Here is a 19,763-nt window from a genome sequence, read left to right on the forward strand (position 1 = left end):
AACTCAGGGAAAATAGGGAAAATTAGAAGTTGGTTAAGGGCAAATTCAACAGGGAAAGAAGACCAGGAGGTATAGGCCTGAAGGACTGACCAATTATGCTCTCTGTTCTCAACTCTGACAAGATCGTGGGACTTACCTGATGCAATTTGCCCCTGAACTACAATACATACTGTTTAGAAAAGAGCCCAACATGTATTTTAAAAATGCCCGAGTCAGACAGAACAATTTATCAGTGACAAAGCACAGCCTTAAAATTCTGTTACATTTTGCATCTTGTACTGGGCTCACTTCAACCTTCATACACAAAATTTTCTTAACACGTTATTCAGTTAAGCAGAAGTATGCTGAAATACTGTTCTCCTTATAAGTACACAAAGGTAAAATCATACATTTACTTCTTGGAACATCAGTGTTTTTGAGCATGTAGGATTGGATTTAGTTCCAATCTGAACCCAACCTYTAAGTAGCATCCTGCTTGAACGGAAGACACCAGAACAGGTTACACTATTACAGCTTTGCTCACATCAGTTAAAAATACAGAAGTAATCTAACTTCTCTGTTTCCACCTTGGATGTCTCTGCTTTTATGCTTTTGGATTGCACCAACCCATTCGGCTTAAAAGTAGGATTAGGAGCTCACATCCAGGTCACTAGCTACGAAACTTCCAACTCTGCATCCTGGAACAGAGTACGCAGCCCCATAAGCATGGTCTACAACTTTTAATCCTAAAGGGGATGACCGCTTGCCTACGTTTGCATACAGGTTACCATACAAATAGACTGCTCAGTGACCTCTCTTTTTCAGTGTTGARCATTCCAATACTGACATTTGTAAATGACAGAGCACATTAAAGATCTGTTCTCAGAGCTATCAATTTTCCGTACTGTAAACATAGAGATAGTAGTTCTTTTTACCTAGACTGGTCTGGAAGGGAGATACTAGTTTGGACCATCTCATCCTGAAGATGAATTGTTTAGCTGTATTTGTAGTTGTACAATTGTAGTTCATACAATACATGAACAAATGCATTTTCATGACCCAACAAAAGTTGTTCTGAAATTCAGAACAGTTTTGCTCTCCATCTCAACTCAAAATCTAAATCTGGTTAGCTTGCTAAATATTGTGCACTACTCTACAAAGGTAGGATATCCTCCTGCTTTCTAGCTATCTGTGCTGCAGCTGTCCCATTTTGGCCCAAAAATACAGGGCCAAGATGAAGAGCGTTAAGCTTCAYGTACTCTTTTGTTCTTCTCAGTAAGAGATACAGGTTCTTATGACAAAGATAAGAGCAGGATTAGGAAAAAAAATGTGTAACAAAGTCAGTATTTGTTTTATGTTTTACTTACACACCTCAGTTCTTCAAAACAAAGGATGATACCAATATTGAACTGAGCAGCAACTGACAGAAATCATTACTTAATTGTAACTTAGCCAAAAAATAGATATAATGGCTCTTACTAGAATAAAAGCAAGAAAACAAAATACAGATTTTTAGATTTAAGTACTCAAATTTCACAGAGAATATAATTCAGTGACAAAGACATAAAAAAACCAACCAACTTGGCCTAGCATTTTTTACATTAACTCTGTGTGACACTCATCACAATCTGAATTCCAACACTTATTTATCCTTTTGAAGCAAGTATCTATGTTGACATATCAGTAAGTACCATGAGGGCTTTAAATTTATGAAATGTACGAAAATGCTTTTGCTGTTATTGTCATTTGTCAAACCTGGTTTGTGTGGCTTGGAGCATACAGTAGGTCTGTGATCTGGCAAGTCCTTTTGTGCAAGCTTAGGTTTTATAACTAGCAGATCCGGTGAAGTTTACGGGACTACAAGTTAAATTAAGCATGCGCTTAAGTGTTTATAGGGTTGAAGTTAAGGAGAGAGGCTTACCAGTGAAAGAAAACTCTTCATTTATATAAATTTGAACCACAGTGATTCATGTTTTTATAAGTTCAGAAGAAAAGTCAGACATTCAGTTAATATTACAAAGTTTTAAAGCTAAAGAGGTACTTCTTACAAGTACAGCAATCGATTTTGAACTGTGACAATCTCACTTCTGCTAAAAGAATGACATAAGTCTTACGTAAAAGTAATGCCACAATGGAGTTTTTGAAAGCTCTCTGCTTTCAGGGCTATTGCCATAAAAATCCTGCTGTATTAACTCAAGTATTAGTCCATGTTAGAAACACACTGCATCACTTAGATTATTTTCTTTCATCTTCCAAGTATTTTGCAATACTAGAAATGTAAAATATACAAATACAGTTCACAATTATAAATACATTATCAATTTGAAACATCCTGTTTCTGACTGAACATTTTCAATCATAGGGAGTAACCAGAATCACTTAAGCTTAATGAAACTAAATTAGAAATTCTTATTTCTGCTACTTTTGCCCTGTCAAGAGTTTTCTTTCTTAACTTTTGAAGAGGTATTYTCACACTTACTGAAGTAAGGCATGGGTTCTACAATCCTCTTTATTTTAAACCTCTTTTGGGACACTGCTTGTGGTATGGCACTGTAACAGCCATTAGTGTTTCTAAAGCTCCCTGTTTAATTAGAAGAAACGTATTTTGGTAGCGAATGCATGTTTCAACCGTACCAAAAAGATACTGGTCAATTTTTTCTCTTCTTAAATTCAATTACTTCCCAAGGACCATTATTTATGGTAGTCTCAGAATGCCTGGAACTTGAATCTGTGAATCTGCTTTTAACCAAATGCTTTTTTACTGTGGAACTCTGAGCTACCCCCTCTGCCTCAAAGAGGAAGTTCACCAGGACATCTGCTTTGGAAAACAAGGCAAATCATTGTCTTCCTCTATGACCCTGTAAGATTTTTCAGCAGCATGCAGAACACGAGAGGTGAACAGCAGTTCAAGTTGATCAGCTTGCACATCAAAAAGCAAGCATCTAAAGTGAGCAGTTAAATTTTCTGCATTCAAGAAGGCCTTTCATTTTTCAGCCCATCAGCAGCTGACATGAGAAAGTTCTCCACATCTAAAATTAATCAAGATGAAAAAGCAAACAACTGAGCTCCAGCACATGAACCTCTATGAAGGGATTCTGATGGTGTCAGAGAGCCCGAAAACAAAAGCTCGGGTAAGCACTAGAATGCCTTAGAGGGAATTTTAACTCTGGGATTCAAAAGATGCTTATTTTACATTTTAACAAAATACATGATCAACAGTACACAATGAGCAATAAAATCCAGCTGAGAAAAAAATATTTAATGRATAAAACAGACAATCAATGTTTTCTCCTACCTCACTTTAGCAAGTACAGAACAAGTATAAATCAAAGTCCTTTTTCTTCTGTATTCYTGTTCTCCTGCTGTTTTATAAACTTCTCCTTCTCCTCATTTGCTATGACACTTTGGCAATTGAAAATTATTTACAATGTAGAGAAGACCATTGGAGGATTGAGGGCAGAAATTACTTGCAGGCCTGGTTCTTACTGCCTTTAAATATGCTCAGGAGACTTCTATTTTTTCAAGGGCAAGCGTATCTTTCCCAGTTAGTAAGAAGTTTCTACTACATTATAGCTCTAGCAAGTTATAAGTCTGAAAAGAAGACATCTGCTTTCATGTGTGGCTGGATCAGTTATGAAAAATACAAATCATAAAACTTCACCTGAGTGACTGCAAGACTCCAGTTGAAGTCTGCGGCCATCCTTTTGATTGTCTTAGTATTTTATTTGAGACAAACTGGCACCGATGCACTACTTTACCGAGAAAATAAAGGAGTGGATTGTAATTATTTAAAAAACAGGTTAGGACAGCTAATTAGGCAATGGACCATCATAAGACAACGCCACAATAAGGAAAGATGACAAAAGGAATTACTAACACAGAACTTCTTGCCARTGTAAGCTGGTTAACAATGCTTAAATTAGTTCTGCAGCATAAGCGGAACTTGATCAAACATTTTGACTACAGGATTCCTCTAAGATAGGCAGGACTATATGTACTACTATAAATGAGGAATGGAAGAACACTGAATTATAGTTCTTCAGCATCCACACTGTTCCCTCAGGGGTGTTCCCTCAGGGCAGAGAAAGAAAGTATAGCCACTTGCTTCAGTTTTGTTAAAACACAAAGCTATCTTCTCCATGTTCAACCATAAATACATTTGCAACCTGCATACAGTGGATGTTACACATTATTTCCTTAGATGAAACACACAAGAAAGAGTGATCTTGAGATGTGGTTACAGAAACCAATATCTACATATGCTGGATGTACCGACGACAACTATTTTGTAATATTACTTCTAGGTAGCAAAAGAATCTTCAATGAATAAGTAAGAGGAGGAGAATACTCACTGTCCAACTTAAGTTCTATTTTAGATATCAAGCATATTGAAATGTGAAATAAGGAAAATCACTTCATTAGCTGAAGACAAATTGTATGCCTAATAATATAATAGTTCTTTTATTACAGACAACACAGGGGAGACATACGTCAGCCAGCCCCTGCAGAAAAAGTTGTCAGAACCCAAGAGACTGAAAAGCAGCACAGCAAAGATGCACACTTTTTAGTTCACAGCGACTGAAGCAACCAGAGATAATTCCTGTGTGCTAAAACCGTGTGTGTTCTTGTTAGTGGAACTGTATAGTATATAAACATGCTAATATAACAAGCACAATAAAAACAGAAAGGTAGTTTGAGAAACACTTCGCAGGACACAGACTGAAAAAATGCTTAAATGCTTACAAATGAGTAGACATGCTAAAATAAATGATAGAATGTGAACTTTTACTGTTTGATGAAAAGCAGTGCAAATATGGTAACAGTAAGTTACCTTCAAAGTACAAAGTGTATAACTACAGATGGATTCAGAACAGAATTACAAGTCTGAACAGTTGGAAGCATTACAGAAGTTCAAGTCCCAAGTTGAACCAAACCAAAATCCCAAATCTGAGCACATTATGGGCTAATTTCAGATTTACATCCAGATTTAAACTTTAGAAAAGGCCAGCAAAATTTAGCACTTCATCTTCTAAAGGATTAAAGTCTCCGCCATATTCTGTACACACAAGGTAGTTTTCAAACCATACTGTTACTTTCTATTATATAATTTCTCATTTCCCCTCTCAAGTCTTTTCTGAACATTTTCTTTTCTACATTTTCTATTTGAAGTTTCTCCTATCCTTCCTAGATGCATAGGATTGTGKTTTTTTTTGACTTTGTCAGTTTATTAGCATGCCATTTTGTATCAGTCTCATTTCTATCATATCACATTCCTGCTTTTATTTTGAAGAGGTTCAAACTCCTTGATTTAGTATCAGACCATGTGCTGACATAAGCATCTTTAAAAACTCTCCAAGACAGAAGTCAAAATTTCCCTGTTTTTATGAAGTAATAACTGCCAAGAGGTAAATAGAGCACAAAACAAAAATCCTTCAGCATCCCATTTCAAGGGAGTGTTTCTGAGTCATACCAAAAAAGATGAATGACCTAAAGTTCAGATACTTCCAAGCATTAAATGCTGAAGAAAAACTATGCTATGCAGAGTATGGGAAGTTTTTACAAAAAGAGAAAGAAAGAAAATGATCAGATAGAAACAGGTATAACACAACTACTACTAACTCAGTATGGAAAAAAAGGACTAGCTGTGTTTCTGAGATGCATCGCTGTATCCTTTGTGGAGGAAGCAGGGTAATAAGTAGGATCGCAACCCTAGACTTCAGGACAGCAAACTTTGGTCTCAGGGACCTACTTGGAGGAATTCTATGGGTTAGATACCTACAAGGCCCTAGAAGGAAGCGGCGGTGGGGGTGTCCAAGAGAGCGGGTTAATATTCAAACACTCAAGATTAGTGCATCTCTATGAGTAAGAAGTCAAGAATAGGGGGCAGGAGACCTGCATGGATGAACAAGGAGCTCCTAGCAAAACTCAAGCAGAAGAAGGAAGTACACAGAACGTGGAAGGAGGGACAGGCCACTTGAGAAGAATATAGGAACACTGTCAGAGTATGCAAGGATGTGACAAGGAGGGCTAAGGCCCATTTGGAATTAAATCTGGCAAGGAACGTCAAGGACAACATGTATCTGGCTTCTCCAGATACATCAGTAGCAAGAGGAAGACTGGGGAAAGCRTGGGCCCACTGCTGAATGGAGTAGAGGCCCTGGTGATGAAGGATATAGAGAAAGCAGAGTTACTGAATGCCTTCTTTGCTTCAGTCTGCTAAGGTCAGCCCTCAGGAATCCCACACTCTGGAGACGAGACAAAGTCTGGAGAAATTAAGATATTTCCTTGTTCAAGGAGGATTGGGTTAGAGATCATTCAGGCAAACTGGAGACCCACAAATCCCTGGGGCCCTACAGGATGCACCCATGAGTGCTGAGGAAGCTGGCAATGTTATTGCTAGGCCACTCTCTATCTTTTTTGAATGATCATGGAGAACAAGAAAGGTGCCTGAGGACTGGAAGAAAGCCAGTGTCACTCCAGTCTTCAAAAAGGGCAGGAAGGAGGACCCAGGAAACCACAGGCCAGTCAGTCTCACCTCTGTCCCTGGAAAGGTGATGGAACAGCTTCATCTTGAATATCATCTCTAAGCAGGTGGAGGAAAAGAACATGATCCAGAGTAGTTACTATAGATTCACCAAGCAGAAATCATGCTTAACCAATCTGATAACCTTCTGCGGTGGAATGACTAGCTGGATAAATGAGGGAAGAGCAGTGGATGTTGTCTACCGTGACTTCAGAAAGTCTTTCAACACCGTCTCCCATAACATTCTCCCAGGTAAGCTCAGGAAGTGCAGGTTAGATGAGTGGACAGTGAGGTGGATTGAGAACTGACTGAATGGCAGAACTCAGAGGGTTGTGATCAGTGGCACAGAGTCTAGTTGGAGGCCCTACAGCTAGCAGTGTCCCCCAGGGATCAGTACTGCGTCCAATCTTGTTCAACTTCTTCATCAGTGACCTGGATGAAGGGACAGAATACACCCTCAAGTTTGCTGATGATACAAAAATGGGAAGAGTGGCTGATACACCAGAAGGCTGTGCTGCCATTCAGAGATCTGGACAGGCTGGAGAATTGGGCAGAGAGGAACCTCATAAGGTTCAACAAAGCCAAGTGCAGGGTCTGCACCTAGGGACCCTTGCACCTGTGCAAGTTGGGAGCTGACCTGCTGGAAAGCAGCTCTGCAGAGAAGGACTTGGAAATCCTGGTGGACAAGTTAACCATGAGCTAGCATTGTGCCCTTGTAGCTAAGAAGGCCAATGGTATCCTGGGCTGCATTAGGAAGAATATCATCAGCAGGTCGAGGGAAGTGATCCTGCCCCTCTGCTCAGCCCTGATGAGGCCAYATCTCGAATACTGTCTCCAGTTCTGGGCTCCCCAATACAAGAGAGACATGGAACTACTGGAGAGAGTCCAAGGTACGGCTACAAAGAGTATGAGAGAACTGCAGCATCCCTCTTATGAGGAAATGCTGAAAGATCTGGGCCTGTTTAATCTGCACAAGAGGAGACAAAGGGGGATCTTATCAATGTCTACAAATATTTTAAGGGAAAGTATTAAAGAGAATGGGGCCAGATTCTTTCTAGTAGTGCCAAGCAATGGGACAAGAGGCAATAGGCACAAACTGAAACACAGGAAGTTCCATCTGAACGTGAGGAAAAACTTCTTTACTGTGAGAGTGACAGAGCATTGAACAGGTTGCCCAGAGAGGTTGTAGAGTCTCTTTCTCTGGAGATATTCAAAATCTGCCCAGATTTGATTCTGTGCAACATGCTTTAGGTAACCTTGCCTGAGCAGGGGGGTTGGACTAGGTGATCTCCAGAGACCCCTTCCAACCTCAACTGTTCTGGGATTCTACAATAAGAATGAAAGAAAACCTCAGAATACTAGCACTATCTACCTACTCTTTAGAGGGAAAAAAAACACTTASGTAAATAAAAGTTCACCTTCATAAACTTAAAAAAAATTAAGGAAGAATAAAAAGATGCTCTTCCCTTTTGTGCTCTTCTTCCCCCTCATCTTTTATTCTTCTCCTCTTTTTTAAAAGGGTGCATTGGGTTTTCATCTCTCCAGACAGTTCCCCAGAATACACAGCACTTAAACAAACACCTTTTCCCAGTCTGTTCTCCAGTGCGTAAACTATCACTGCCTGGGAAAGCCTTTAAATCCAATATTTAACTAATAACATGTGCTGCTCATTAGCAGTGCCTTAAGCTCACCTGTGTTGCTCTGTTTCTTTAAAAAGACAGCATTCAAAGCACCCTTCATCCTAAGAAGAATTTTATTGAGTTGTTATAGCTGTAGGCAGGAACCTAGCCTGGAGGAAATACTTTTTCTTTTCCTAAAGACATCTATGAAGTTTAAAAGCATTCTTTCAAAAGAGAGGCCCAAATAAATAAAACTGAACACCAACACATGAAGAAAAGAAGTCAGATAGCTGAGCAAAGAAAAATCAATACGGTAACATAAGTACTTTATAGAAATCAAGGTCTCTTAATTGCTTTCTTGTGCTACCGATTTTTAATTTTAGTGGAGGAAGAAACTTTACAGAATATTTTTTAGACTCCTTCTCTTCTTTATTGCCAGTATCTACTATAAAATGTATCTAAAATTGTTTCAGGTATAGAGGATCATAGTTGTGAGAGTCAGGTCACTTCAGTTTTAAAAACTCCCAGCAGTAGTTAAAACACTGCTCTTCTACTTTGTACTTGAATCAAAGAAAGAACGAACAGTATCTCTTCCTCTTTATACAGTTTACCATTACAGCGTAAAGGCTATTGTTCTTTGAAATGTTTGTATCTGCTAGAACAGAAACAGATGCACTCTAAAAATGAAATGCTGCTATGAGAAATGAGATCCATTTCAAGCTTTTTTTCCCTTAGTCATACTAACAGAATCTGTTTCCACATACCAGCCCATCTAGCACTGATACTTTCTGCTAAATCTCTAGCCTATATGTATGTCTGAGCCAAACCTAGCCATGTGAATATGACTGGGCTGATATCGTTTTGCAAAAATAAAATAAAAAGTTGAATGTTCCTGTTTTGCTGCTATTAAAATTGGGATTCACTTTCACTTTCTGTTGGAATTGGGTTATGTTAAACTCGCAATGTCTTAAGGCTTGTATGAGAGGAGAATTGCTATGTTAAAGGTCTTTAACATCTGGGCTATCTGTTATAGATTACCCTTTATGTCCTTAGCCAAAGTGCTGTTTTCCTTCCAAACTTCTTTTTATTAAATGGAGAAGTCGTCCTTTCTTCTCCAAGACAGTATCATGATTACATACATTATTCAAGGTGTTTTCATTCAGATGTAATGAGAGGAATGGAAAAAGAACTACAAATATGAGCAAATAAACTATGCTGATTTGGGGCAGAACAGAATATGCATTTATACACAGATTCAATCAAACAAATTGCAAAAGGCATATATAGACTCAAACAATCTATAAACTGAGGAAAAAAGGCTTAAACAATGCTATAAGCAATCTCAGCCCTGGGTAAACACAGAGGAGATGCTATTTAAAAAGAATGTATATTCTTAACAGACAATTATAACCCAAACAAAGCCATCAGACAGAAAATAAAAGCAGGAAGGACTACAGCGTGGACAATCCAGTACATAGTCATTGATGGTATTAAGAATCCCTCTGATTGCCTGTGCAGAAAGTGTTTACAACAGGTCAAATCAAATCCCAAACTGGAATGCACAAAATCCATTAAGGCTCTGAAATAGGGTTGGGGTACCTTGGTCTAGGCTTAGATGTACAACCAGCATAGCAATTACTTCAGCTGCAACTTTTCCAGTCCTCTCTAAATCAACGGATCACTTTTTTATTTCTGTTAGTATACTGTGCAGATTCAGCTTGTATTCTTACTTTAAACACTGTTATTTCACATTGTTTTGCCAAACCTACCAGTCAGATATTCAAGTACAGCAGCCATGTACACTGGAGCACCAACACCAATTCTGTACTTTGGGTGACCTTTCTTAATATAACGTAGCATTCTTCCAACAGGGAATATGACCCCRGCCTTTGCAGAGCGGGAAGTCTTGGTTGACTTCTTCTTTCCACCCCTGCTGGACATTTTGTCTGTATTGGGTCTGGAAAAGCACTCTATATTTGAAAAAGAAGGAAAAAAAAATAGAGAGGGGAAAAAAGTTACCAATAAGGAATAAAACATTTGAATGTTTTCAAGTAGTAATTTCACTCTTCCTATAAAACTGCAAAGAAGTTCACTTATTTTATAAAATAAAGTTTTTTGGACTGATGCTGAAAGACCATATACTGAACTTCAAGACAATTTTTTTGGGTAGGCAATGATTTAGGGTGCCTAAAATGTATAGACAAGTTGTGCTTTTTAGAGTATGTACAACAAGAATCTAGAATGCTATTTTATGCAGAATGTTTACTTGCCACTGTAACTTTGGCATAGTTTTATATATTAAAAACATAAGTCAGAGAACTGATTTTCTATAAATCTGCTTTGGAACTACTTTTCAGTAACTCCTAACAGCTTAATAGTGACACCATAAATAGAGTGAAGTGCGATAACTACCTAGCATCTAAAATAGACCTTTAACATGAAAGCAGAGAATGTTCTCTCCAAGGACTGACACAAACCTTTGCTCTCCTGGAAAAACTGTTCACTGTACATTTGAACTGTGGTATAATTGCACCACTCATTAATGACCGTGCCTATTAAACCAGGTAACTGCATCCACTAAAACCTTTCATAAAGCGTATTTATCTCCTTTAAAGGACTGGCTTTTCAAGCATATGTGAATTTATAGAACAAAGACTTATGCAGGGTAAACTACATCCGTACATTAAAAGCGCTATTTTTGACAAATACCTGCGATAAACCTTTTGACATTTGAACCTACCGGAAGCCAGCTGTCTCCACACTGATACCTGCACCACTAAGACATGCCTTCTAGGAATCTGATAAACTTCAATCTGCTACCTTCCCTTAACATAACAGTGGTCTAAACACCCAGCAGATATTTACAACTGTATCTCAGTAAAGAAATCTACTGCTGATACAGCTGTCAAATACACTCCCTCCCCCTAACCCGTGCCAATTTTTGCTGAGGCTGTAAGTAGAAGCTGACAAACCTGAAGGGGTGGAGGTTTCCAGGTTTGTAGGCTGCCAAGATATCTTTTGAAGGTTTAGGCAATACTGTGATTTTCAAAATTAATTCAGAGGAAAGGAGATTGCCATGTCTCTCTCTCCTTCCCTCTAGCATGTCTGAACTCTGGGGAAGCCAGAGGTATGCATTAGTGATGCATGTATCTCAGCAAGTTCTAGATCTTTCCTCGCTGCCCAAATCCTATCTGATAGGAACGGGAAATTAGTGTGTTTATAGCCCTTTCAGTGCAACTTTTTTCAGCCTGCTTTTCTGTCACACCAGTTCTCTGCTTCCCTTTTCAATCTCTTACATTTATTCTGAAATTTATTCTTGAAACCTAAGTTTGCCATATCAACTAACCGTATTTTCCAAACTTCTGAACCCACAGTGACAGAGAACTCTGAAATAGGCAAAACAGGTTCACCCAACCCTACTTCTAAGTTTTGCAACTTCTGTTCTAACTTTTGATCTGTGCTGACATGTCCTGCAGTCTTTTAAATCTCAGTGAGTCACTAAGATCCATGCTTCGTAAGCACCAAACAAATCCCACTCAAGGTAACTAGAGTAACATCTGAATATTGACCATTTCTTGTCCTTTCCACTTCCACTTTCTGTTCTATGCTTGGATAACAGACTAAGCAAAGTAAGTGCAACAGGCTTATTGCTTGTTATGGGTAAAACAAATATTCCTATTTTATTAGCTTTGACACAGGTCAGATTACATTTATGAAACTGACATTAAAAAACAGTCAGGAAACTTTGGAGGAAGGAGCCACCAAAAAAAAAAAAATGCTTCCTCTTTCTTCCACTGAACTCAGTGCTCTAACTCCTACTTCATGCAGAGCAGAAGTCAATTTCCTTGTCTTAAGAAATTGCCTAAACTGAAGCACACAACTGATTTAAGAAAAAATTAAAAAATGTTCAATTTAAAATTTGTAGTCTGTCATTTAGTTAACTCCRTCTTTGCTAGCAGAAAAGGTGTTGTGGCTTTAAGTTGGGTATGAACTTTCTACCTACAAATATTCATGTAGTCCTCAGTCTATTTTCATCAATCTCTCAAATGTGAAAAACGTTTACTGACTCAAACAGCAGAAATATAGATATGAAAAAAATACCTGTGCTTCTACCTTCTCCTATAAATCCTGTGTTTTCTAACTTGCAAGTGAATGTTAAGAACTAATTTTTCCAGGGAAAACTCGTAGGCCTTAAGTAGTAAATTTCTATGAACCAGTTGCCTAAGTGTTCAAGGCTGTCCTCAGACACCAAAAAAGTCAGAATATTTAGCACATTCTTATATTTTCATGACTTTACAGTAAGATATATAGGTAGTAATTATTTGGAAATCTTAAATAGCTTGCAAGCTTTGCCAATGGAAACAAACATCAGGTTCTTTACTGATGCAGAGGAAACCTCATAGAGCTATGCATGCAGGAGTCTTCCTACAGTGAAATATTAGCAGTGGTAACAGTTAAGCTGTTACTAAGAATTCACTCATATAAAGCTGTGCTAAACCATGTTTTCTAGTGAACTGTGCATTTAATAATGAAATGTTTCCATAAGAAAGAAACTGGATTTTATACATCCACAATGTACAATAAAATGCATTTTATATTATGCAACCCTTCTTAAAGATGGTAATTATTCCCTTAGGAAATCCATTCACTTTCTACAGCTAAGTGAGGAGCTTGAAGCAGATCAAGGCAGTCCAAGGAAGTAAAAGCTGAAACTGGATGCCCCTCATTAACTGCTAGTCCTATCTTCTAACTCATGTAAGTATGAATTAAGATGGGCAACAATAAACAATGTATTTCCACTTCTACAAAACACAGATCAAATTCAGTAGAGATGCTCATTAAAATGAACAAATTCAATCTGAACTGTGTATTTTCCCAAAATGAGCAAACAAAACTTGTGCTCTATGTACAAACAAGAAGGGAACGAAGAAAGAAAGAAGCAAATAACAGCCCTGATTTTTTCCGGAAAAATTCCAGAAGCTCCACTGGGTAATAGCTGGGTAACGCCAGCTGAGGGGTAGAGAGGGGAAAAGGCCCATGGAATTCCTATGGGATCTGGTCTCCTTTTGGAGTGAAGTAGATTTGAGATATCACAAAGCTTCTCTGCAGATAGTTATGGTTTTAATCTACGGAATTTAATTTACTGAGTTTATGGGAGAGTCAGAATAGTAGGAAGAGAATATGGAAGTCCTTTTATCCTAATGATTTTTTTTTTTTGGGGGGGGGNGGGGGGGGGGGGGTAGAGGAAGGAAGGAGTATGATTCCAGCTGTGACATGAGCAGCCAGCACATTTGGAGTAAAGTATGAGGAAAATATGTAGCAATACAGCACTATTGCCAAAGCAGCTTTTAAGGAGCTCAGTAAATGCAACTTGCCCAATTTAAAGGTATAAATGGAAGATACACATGGATGGCCATACTGAAGCTGGTTATATAAGGAGCTCAAAGAGCATTATCCTTTCATTGTTAGTTTCAAGAAAATGATTCTCATCATAYGGAAGAGTTAGAGGAAATAGTTGTGGCAGGAAAAGAAAGGAGTACTGTATATCACTGTGTCTTGTTATATTTCATGCAGCTAAAGTGATGCTAGGTTTGTTAATGTACTGCTAATTGTCATCAGCCTATTAAACCAACCTCCCTAAACATGTTTGAGCAAATAGTTTTGCTGTTAATTTCCAATCAACTTTCATCTGTTGTACAGATATTCCTCCTCCTAAATATACTATTTTCTGCTTAATACCTGCAAGCCTCCTGTCATGTGTGACTATCTAAAACCCATATAAGCCTACTTAACTATACACAAAATGGTGTATTTTTTTTCTTTCGTAATGATTTTTTTTTAACCACTTCTGCAAATTCTAGAGTTTAATGTCTGCCTTTATTTCATATTGCTGGCCCCACTTCCCTCATTAATACTTAGAATAACCCTGGACTGATTTTGACCGTTAACTTGATTTTCTCACATTGTACATCAAAGAACTTTCCAGCTGTAAGCTTATTTAGAAGGAAAAATTTAGCCCAAATCAGAAAGGTATAGGGCATATATACTGAACAAAGCAAGAACATCTGGAACTTTTAGCATTAGAAATGCTAAATATTACAAAGTGGAATGGGATAACGAGCTTCAGAGCTGCTTCTCTCAGGGATCCTATTCTTACATGCAATGAATTTCTAGATCTTTAGATGTTAGGGGTGAAGAGAGTTTCAAGTACCACTCTCAATTTTGCCAACCACTTAATTTAGAAGGGGGGAAAGAGCCTGTCAAGGAAGAGTAGAAGAGCTTTTTCAGGCTTAATTATGGGTTCAGGATCATTACTTTGTAGAACCTGTTTGTCCTGCCTTTGAGCAGAGGGATAGCCCAAGGAGTTCTAAGTCTCTTTCCTAGTTCTAGTCTAGGGCCACAGAAAAGGGAAAGAAGAGAGCTCACTTGCAACAGCCACAATAAATTTCACTGAAGTTGAATGTTAAGAGAATAGCAATGGATCAAGAACTGAAGAAAATCATGTACTTTACATGTTCTCAACTGTTATCTTTTTAACACCAGAAATTCTGGAATGCTACCAAAATTAATGAGCCAGAGCTGTTTGCTGAGTCATTGCCAGCCACCAGATGAGGGAGGCAGTGCCAACCAAAGAGAACTTTATCATGTATAGCAGAGCAGAAAAGATCTGTGCAGGAGAAGGAAAAAAAAAAACACAGTTAATGGATCAATCCTTTCTTTTTTTCCCCTCTCCCACCTTTGCAATGAAGTTACTGAGAAACTTTTACAAATGCACAAGTTCTGCAAAGATTAGAAAACAGAATGGTTTAATTTCAATGTGACAGTTCACAAAATTATCAGTGTGATTTATCAAGAGCTATCACTGAGAAGTGAATTTACCAGTTCATCTTCGACTTTGATTCAAACTCAGTGCTATAGTTTTCAGTGCTTGGCCATGAATTAGCCTAGCTGCAGAACTTAGTACCTGATTCACAGCTTTTTGAAAAACACTTAAAGACTGCATTTAGATTGATGCTGTTTTCTAAGGTCTCAAAATCCACAGAAATGAGAATTTGATGGTAAGCTAACTTGGCTCACAGTAAAGACTTACGTTACAAGGCTCCTCTGCTGTCTGRTCTTTAAGCTAGATATGAATTCTCTAAAAGAAAATAATATTCACAGATATCAATGAAATCAGTATAATAAACATTTTCTGTTTGAAATTGGCTGTTACAACTCTGGCCAAATTTTCCTGTATGAAGACAGATACTCTCCTAAAAACTTACTTAAACACCATCTTCCCAAAAACGCCTATAGGCATCTGTTTTTCTGAAAGGTTTAACATCATGTAATTTGGGAGTACAGCCTGAACATCCCAGTAAAATGATTTCTAGTGGCTCAAATACCAGTACTTCATTAGCTCAGTTAATTTGACCCTTTATCAAACAGCAGCAATAAAAAAAACCAAAAAAAAAAAAACAAAAAAAAAACCAAAAAAAGAAAAACACCCTTGCTATTAATAGCTGTCAGATATTGGTTCTTAAATGACTTAACAAATTGCTATGAATGCTATTGCTGTCAGACAGTGACTGTTCTGATCAACAGCTTACATTGGCATATTAACTGCACTCAACAAAACAGATGATTAAATTTAGATCTACAGGATCCCATCAGTAAATGTATATGCAGGAGAATGCAGGAGAACTTTATATCCAACAGGATAAACACAAAGATTAAGCAGATTTTTTTCTTCTCTTCCCAGTACAAGAACTAAACTGAAAAGTTTATTTTTGTATCACAAGAGATTAACTGCAACACTGTTTTCTTCCTGTTTCAGAAGATTAACAATGTAAGGGCTGCCATTCCATCTTAAATCTATTTATGTTCTATAATAATAGCTGCTCAGTGAACTCTTTTTGAAGAGGTGCATTTGAATTTGCTTTGACAACTAACTTGCTCTATTCTTGGCTAATCAGAAGCTAGTCTGGAATATCTATAAAATGCACTGCTTAGAGAGCCTGTATAAAATGGTCTCTAATAATGACTGCCTAACACAACAGTATTTTGGTCTATAACTATGGTTCCTAGGTATCATAGCAATAAAAGAAGAGTTAATCACTAAATAATTTGGTCTGACTGATTTCAATTTTTAGTTGAACTGTTCTATCAAAGCAGTAATTTTTGTGAAAAGGTAAAAAATAAAAATACCTCTGGCAGAACAGAGGAATAAAACTAATTGCAAAACAGTTATTAATTTCTAATTTGAAAAGGTAGCACTACACATGCATTTATTTTCACTTGGAAAACTGAGAGAACATTCTTCATCTAGGAATGCCCCATAGATCTTCATTTTCTTGAAGGCTAAAATCTTCCCATAATAATAAAGTGAGAGAGGGAAGAAGAATACTTTGCCAAATCAGTGTGCAGAACTGAATACTATTAAACAATTTTATTTAACTGGCAAAAGTCCCTCCCACCCACCATGGCTCTGAAACACCAAAACAAATACCCACTTAACATGCAAACCTTCTGTATGAACAGTACTGGGAGTGCAAGAAGAGTTTTATTCRGGCATCCTGCCACCAATAATCAGGAAAATGTAAAAATAATCATCTGCACTGACCACTGTTGAGAATACTAACATAAAAACAAGCCTATTTCTGCATTAAAGCATTGTGCTTGTTAAGCAGCATAAAATTCAGTAAGAGAACCTTAAATCACTGGACCATTTACAAGTTCAATCTATGTTCAGAAAAGTGTTTCAAATAACATTTCAAGAACTCAGTCACTTGACATATTTGGAAGAAGGCAAAAATTCACCACAGAATGTGGACATTTTCAAGGCAAAATCTAGATGAAGTATGAAACTTACAATAYATTGTATATGGCTGGAGGGGCTGAGAGGAGGAAGTGCAAGGACTCAACTCACTGAAGAGACTGTGAATGATATGATTCTAGTATCTGCACTCCTTTGAGAGCAAGGACCATGAGCTGAATGCCRGCTTTCATCTTTTTAGCATGGAGACTGGGTAAAAAAGCCACATTTCCCTAACAAATGAGCAAACCCTACATTCTTTCTATAAACACTGGATTTAGCATGTTTCTTTTCCAATTTCACCCATTGGTAGCACTGAGCTGATAAAACCTAATGGCCACTGGACTGTCCACTGGATCAGTCAGTATTGCTGCACTCAACGTATTTCAAATTCTGTGGGGGGCTATGCATCAAATCCATTCCCCTCTTCCTTYATCCCTATCCTTATAGCATAAGCTTGCTGCAGCAGGACTACCTTTTATATAGAAAAGACATTGGCCTTGATCCTGACTGACCAGGATGTACAAAAATACTTCTGAATTTGCGTAAACAAGATTTTGATCATTCTTCAGGAACGTGAATATTTCACCTATCTTATTAAGAAAATATCTTTTATTAAAGTTRCTTGCTGTGTATTGGAATTTTACCCACAAAATCAGGAAAATCCTAAGGAGAAATTTAAACATGTAAGTTTCCTTTAACAAGTACTTAAGCTTGYAGTGACATTTTTTTTCTTTTTAGTAAGGCTTATCTATAAAATAAGCAGTGGTTAAACATTTTTCCTATGTTAATATAATTAGGTAAGTTTTAGTTTTATCACTAAATTCTAGACCTAATTATGGTTAAATCTGCACTGTCAACATTTGGCTTTACTAGCAATCAGAAATGCATGCCTTATGTGTGAAAGGTTATGACACATAACACAGAAAAATAACCTAGAATCATCATTTGGTCCAAACCAATGCAATTACTGTCTCCTGGACTGCTAAAAAAAGACTGTTGTCTAGGGACCCCTTGATTCAAASTTTCTCATAATCAACTGTGCTAAAATATTTGTCAATGCAACTTTAATTGTCTGTTTATGCCTAAATCTTTTAAATCCAAGTTGTGCATAAGAACCCAGGTGCTGATTTATTAATTAATCACTTGCTCCTTAGTTCATTTATTTTACCCTACTCTTACAGATAGAGGGGGAGCAGTAGATCTGAATATTTTTCTACAGACCTGTTGCTAAGTGACACACACACAGTTGTGGGGGAAAAACAATGATTGTTCATTTGTATGGTCAAAAGATAAGGCTCATCCAAGTATACTTCAACAATTAATCTCCTTTCAGTAACACAAATGAAGCAAACTCAGTCTTACACCACTGTACTTTCATATAAGCTGATCCTGACAGCCTGTTTCATATATGCAAATACATGGGCCTTCTGCAACTTCCAAAGATTACATAGGAAACAAAAGAACTATTGGAAGATAATTACAGAAACAGTTTGTTCCCATTACTGTCTCCTACATGCACAAACATGTTGGTTTTCTGTCTAAATCTAGACACTCATATAAAACACCTTATGCTTACTTTAAAGAACCTGCATTCACCTGCATCTTGCAGTACTTGCAGTCCCCTATGAGAAACACCCACACCCAGAGACAGCCTGTATAGGTTGCTCAAATCCTGCAGGCAGACATATTGCGGGCTATACAAGAAGTGACAGTTTTAAAATAATAAGTGGCTCCGTTCCTAGCACAATGTTTATTTCTACTACTCTTAGATGGTTCTGACTGCTTTGCTTATGGTTTTAAAAATGTCATCCTGCTTTTTAAAGTCATTAACATTTGGCAGATAACTCTTAGGCCACAGTTTCTTCATTGCAAAGTAGGATTTACTGAAAACATGTTCTGCTGCTTAACTGTGCTTTTCGTAGTGTCTCTATATTATCTTTTCCTGTCCTGTTACTTGAGGTGGAAAAGAAAAGCAGAAGAGTCTATAAGTGTACATAAAAGCAGAGAAAAGAGAGAAATCTTGGTTCAAGACATCTAATCATTCCTTGAAATCACTGTAYGATGCAAGTGTATGCTGGATGTTCACTGGACTCATTCCAATCTTAATACCATAACCCAGATGCAGATTCAATAAAAATAAAATTCCACTGCCACCATTATGCTGGGAATGGAGTGGATTTCCTGGTTTCAGAGAAGACAAACCAGGAAAACAAGCCCCAAAAAGGCGGGGGGGGGTGAGACCCTTTTTTCCCTCCTCGTCCACCCCAGCTGCTGAAGCCGCCCTCCCACCCCGACCCCCGCCTCAGGGGATGCGGGCGCCGCCTCAGGCCCCCGCGCTGGCGGCGAGGGGCCCGAGCGCCGCCGCCGCCGCCGCCGCCGGGCCCCCCCTTCCTCCCCGCCCCAAGCGGCCGGCGACGAACGGCAGCCCCGCTCCGCCGCCGGCGCTGACTTACGGCGCGGCTCCCGGCGGCAAGATGTCTCCCGGCGGCCGGCAGCGGCCCCGCTCGCGCTGCCGCTCGCGCTGCCTCGGCTCAGCCCGCGGGGGCCAACGGCGGCGGCTCGACGGGCTGGCGGCGAGCTCCCACAATGCCCCGCGCGCCCGCGCGTCACATCCCTCCCCTCTGTCTAACCCCCCCCGCCCCGGCTCCGCTGCCCGCGCGCGGCYGCCCCTCCCCGCGTGGCGCCCTCTATGCGTGTGTGTGTGGGGGGGGGGAGGGAGCGGGCGCGCGCGCGCTGAGGGAGGCCCCGCCCCTTCCCCCCCAACCCCTCGCGGCGGCCGTTGGTGCAACGGCTGCGCGCGCGCTGCCCTCACAGCGAGCCCCCCCCCCTCATTCAAAAGCCGCGT

The 19,763-nt window shown here is 38.9% G+C and overlaps 1 protein-coding gene across 5 annotated transcripts in view; it reads right to left on the reverse strand.

The window, feature by feature from the left end:
• Positions 1-19,522, reverse strand: part of MACROH2A1 (macroH2A.1 histone) — a 53,959-nt gene extending 34,437 nt beyond the window's left edge. For 2 of the 5 annotated variants that reach the window (XM_085312815.1, XM_085312818.1), the window contains exons 1-2: positions 19,372-19,520; positions 9,891-10,091 (exon numbers count right to left, since the gene is read on the reverse strand). In XM_085312815.1, coding sequence (XP_085168941.1) covers positions 9,891-10,062 — 172 coding nt within the window. In that variant the 5' untranslated portion in view covers positions 10,063-10,091; positions 19,372-19,520. Of the gene's footprint in view, positions 1-9,890; positions 10,092-19,371 lie in introns of all 5 variants that reach the window. The other 3 variants (XM_085312817.1, XM_085312816.1, XM_085312814.1) reach the window with 3 other exon arrangements.
• Positions 19,523-19,763: the final 241 nt, after the last annotated feature.

This window comes from Rhea americana, unplaced genomic scaffold (assembly GCF_003343005.1).
Source record: "Rhea americana isolate MKP2758 unplaced genomic scaffold, rheAme1 scaffold_37, whole genome shotgun sequence".
Taxonomy (NCBI): domain Eukaryota; kingdom Metazoa; phylum Chordata; class Aves; order Rheiformes; family Rheidae; genus Rhea; species Rhea americana.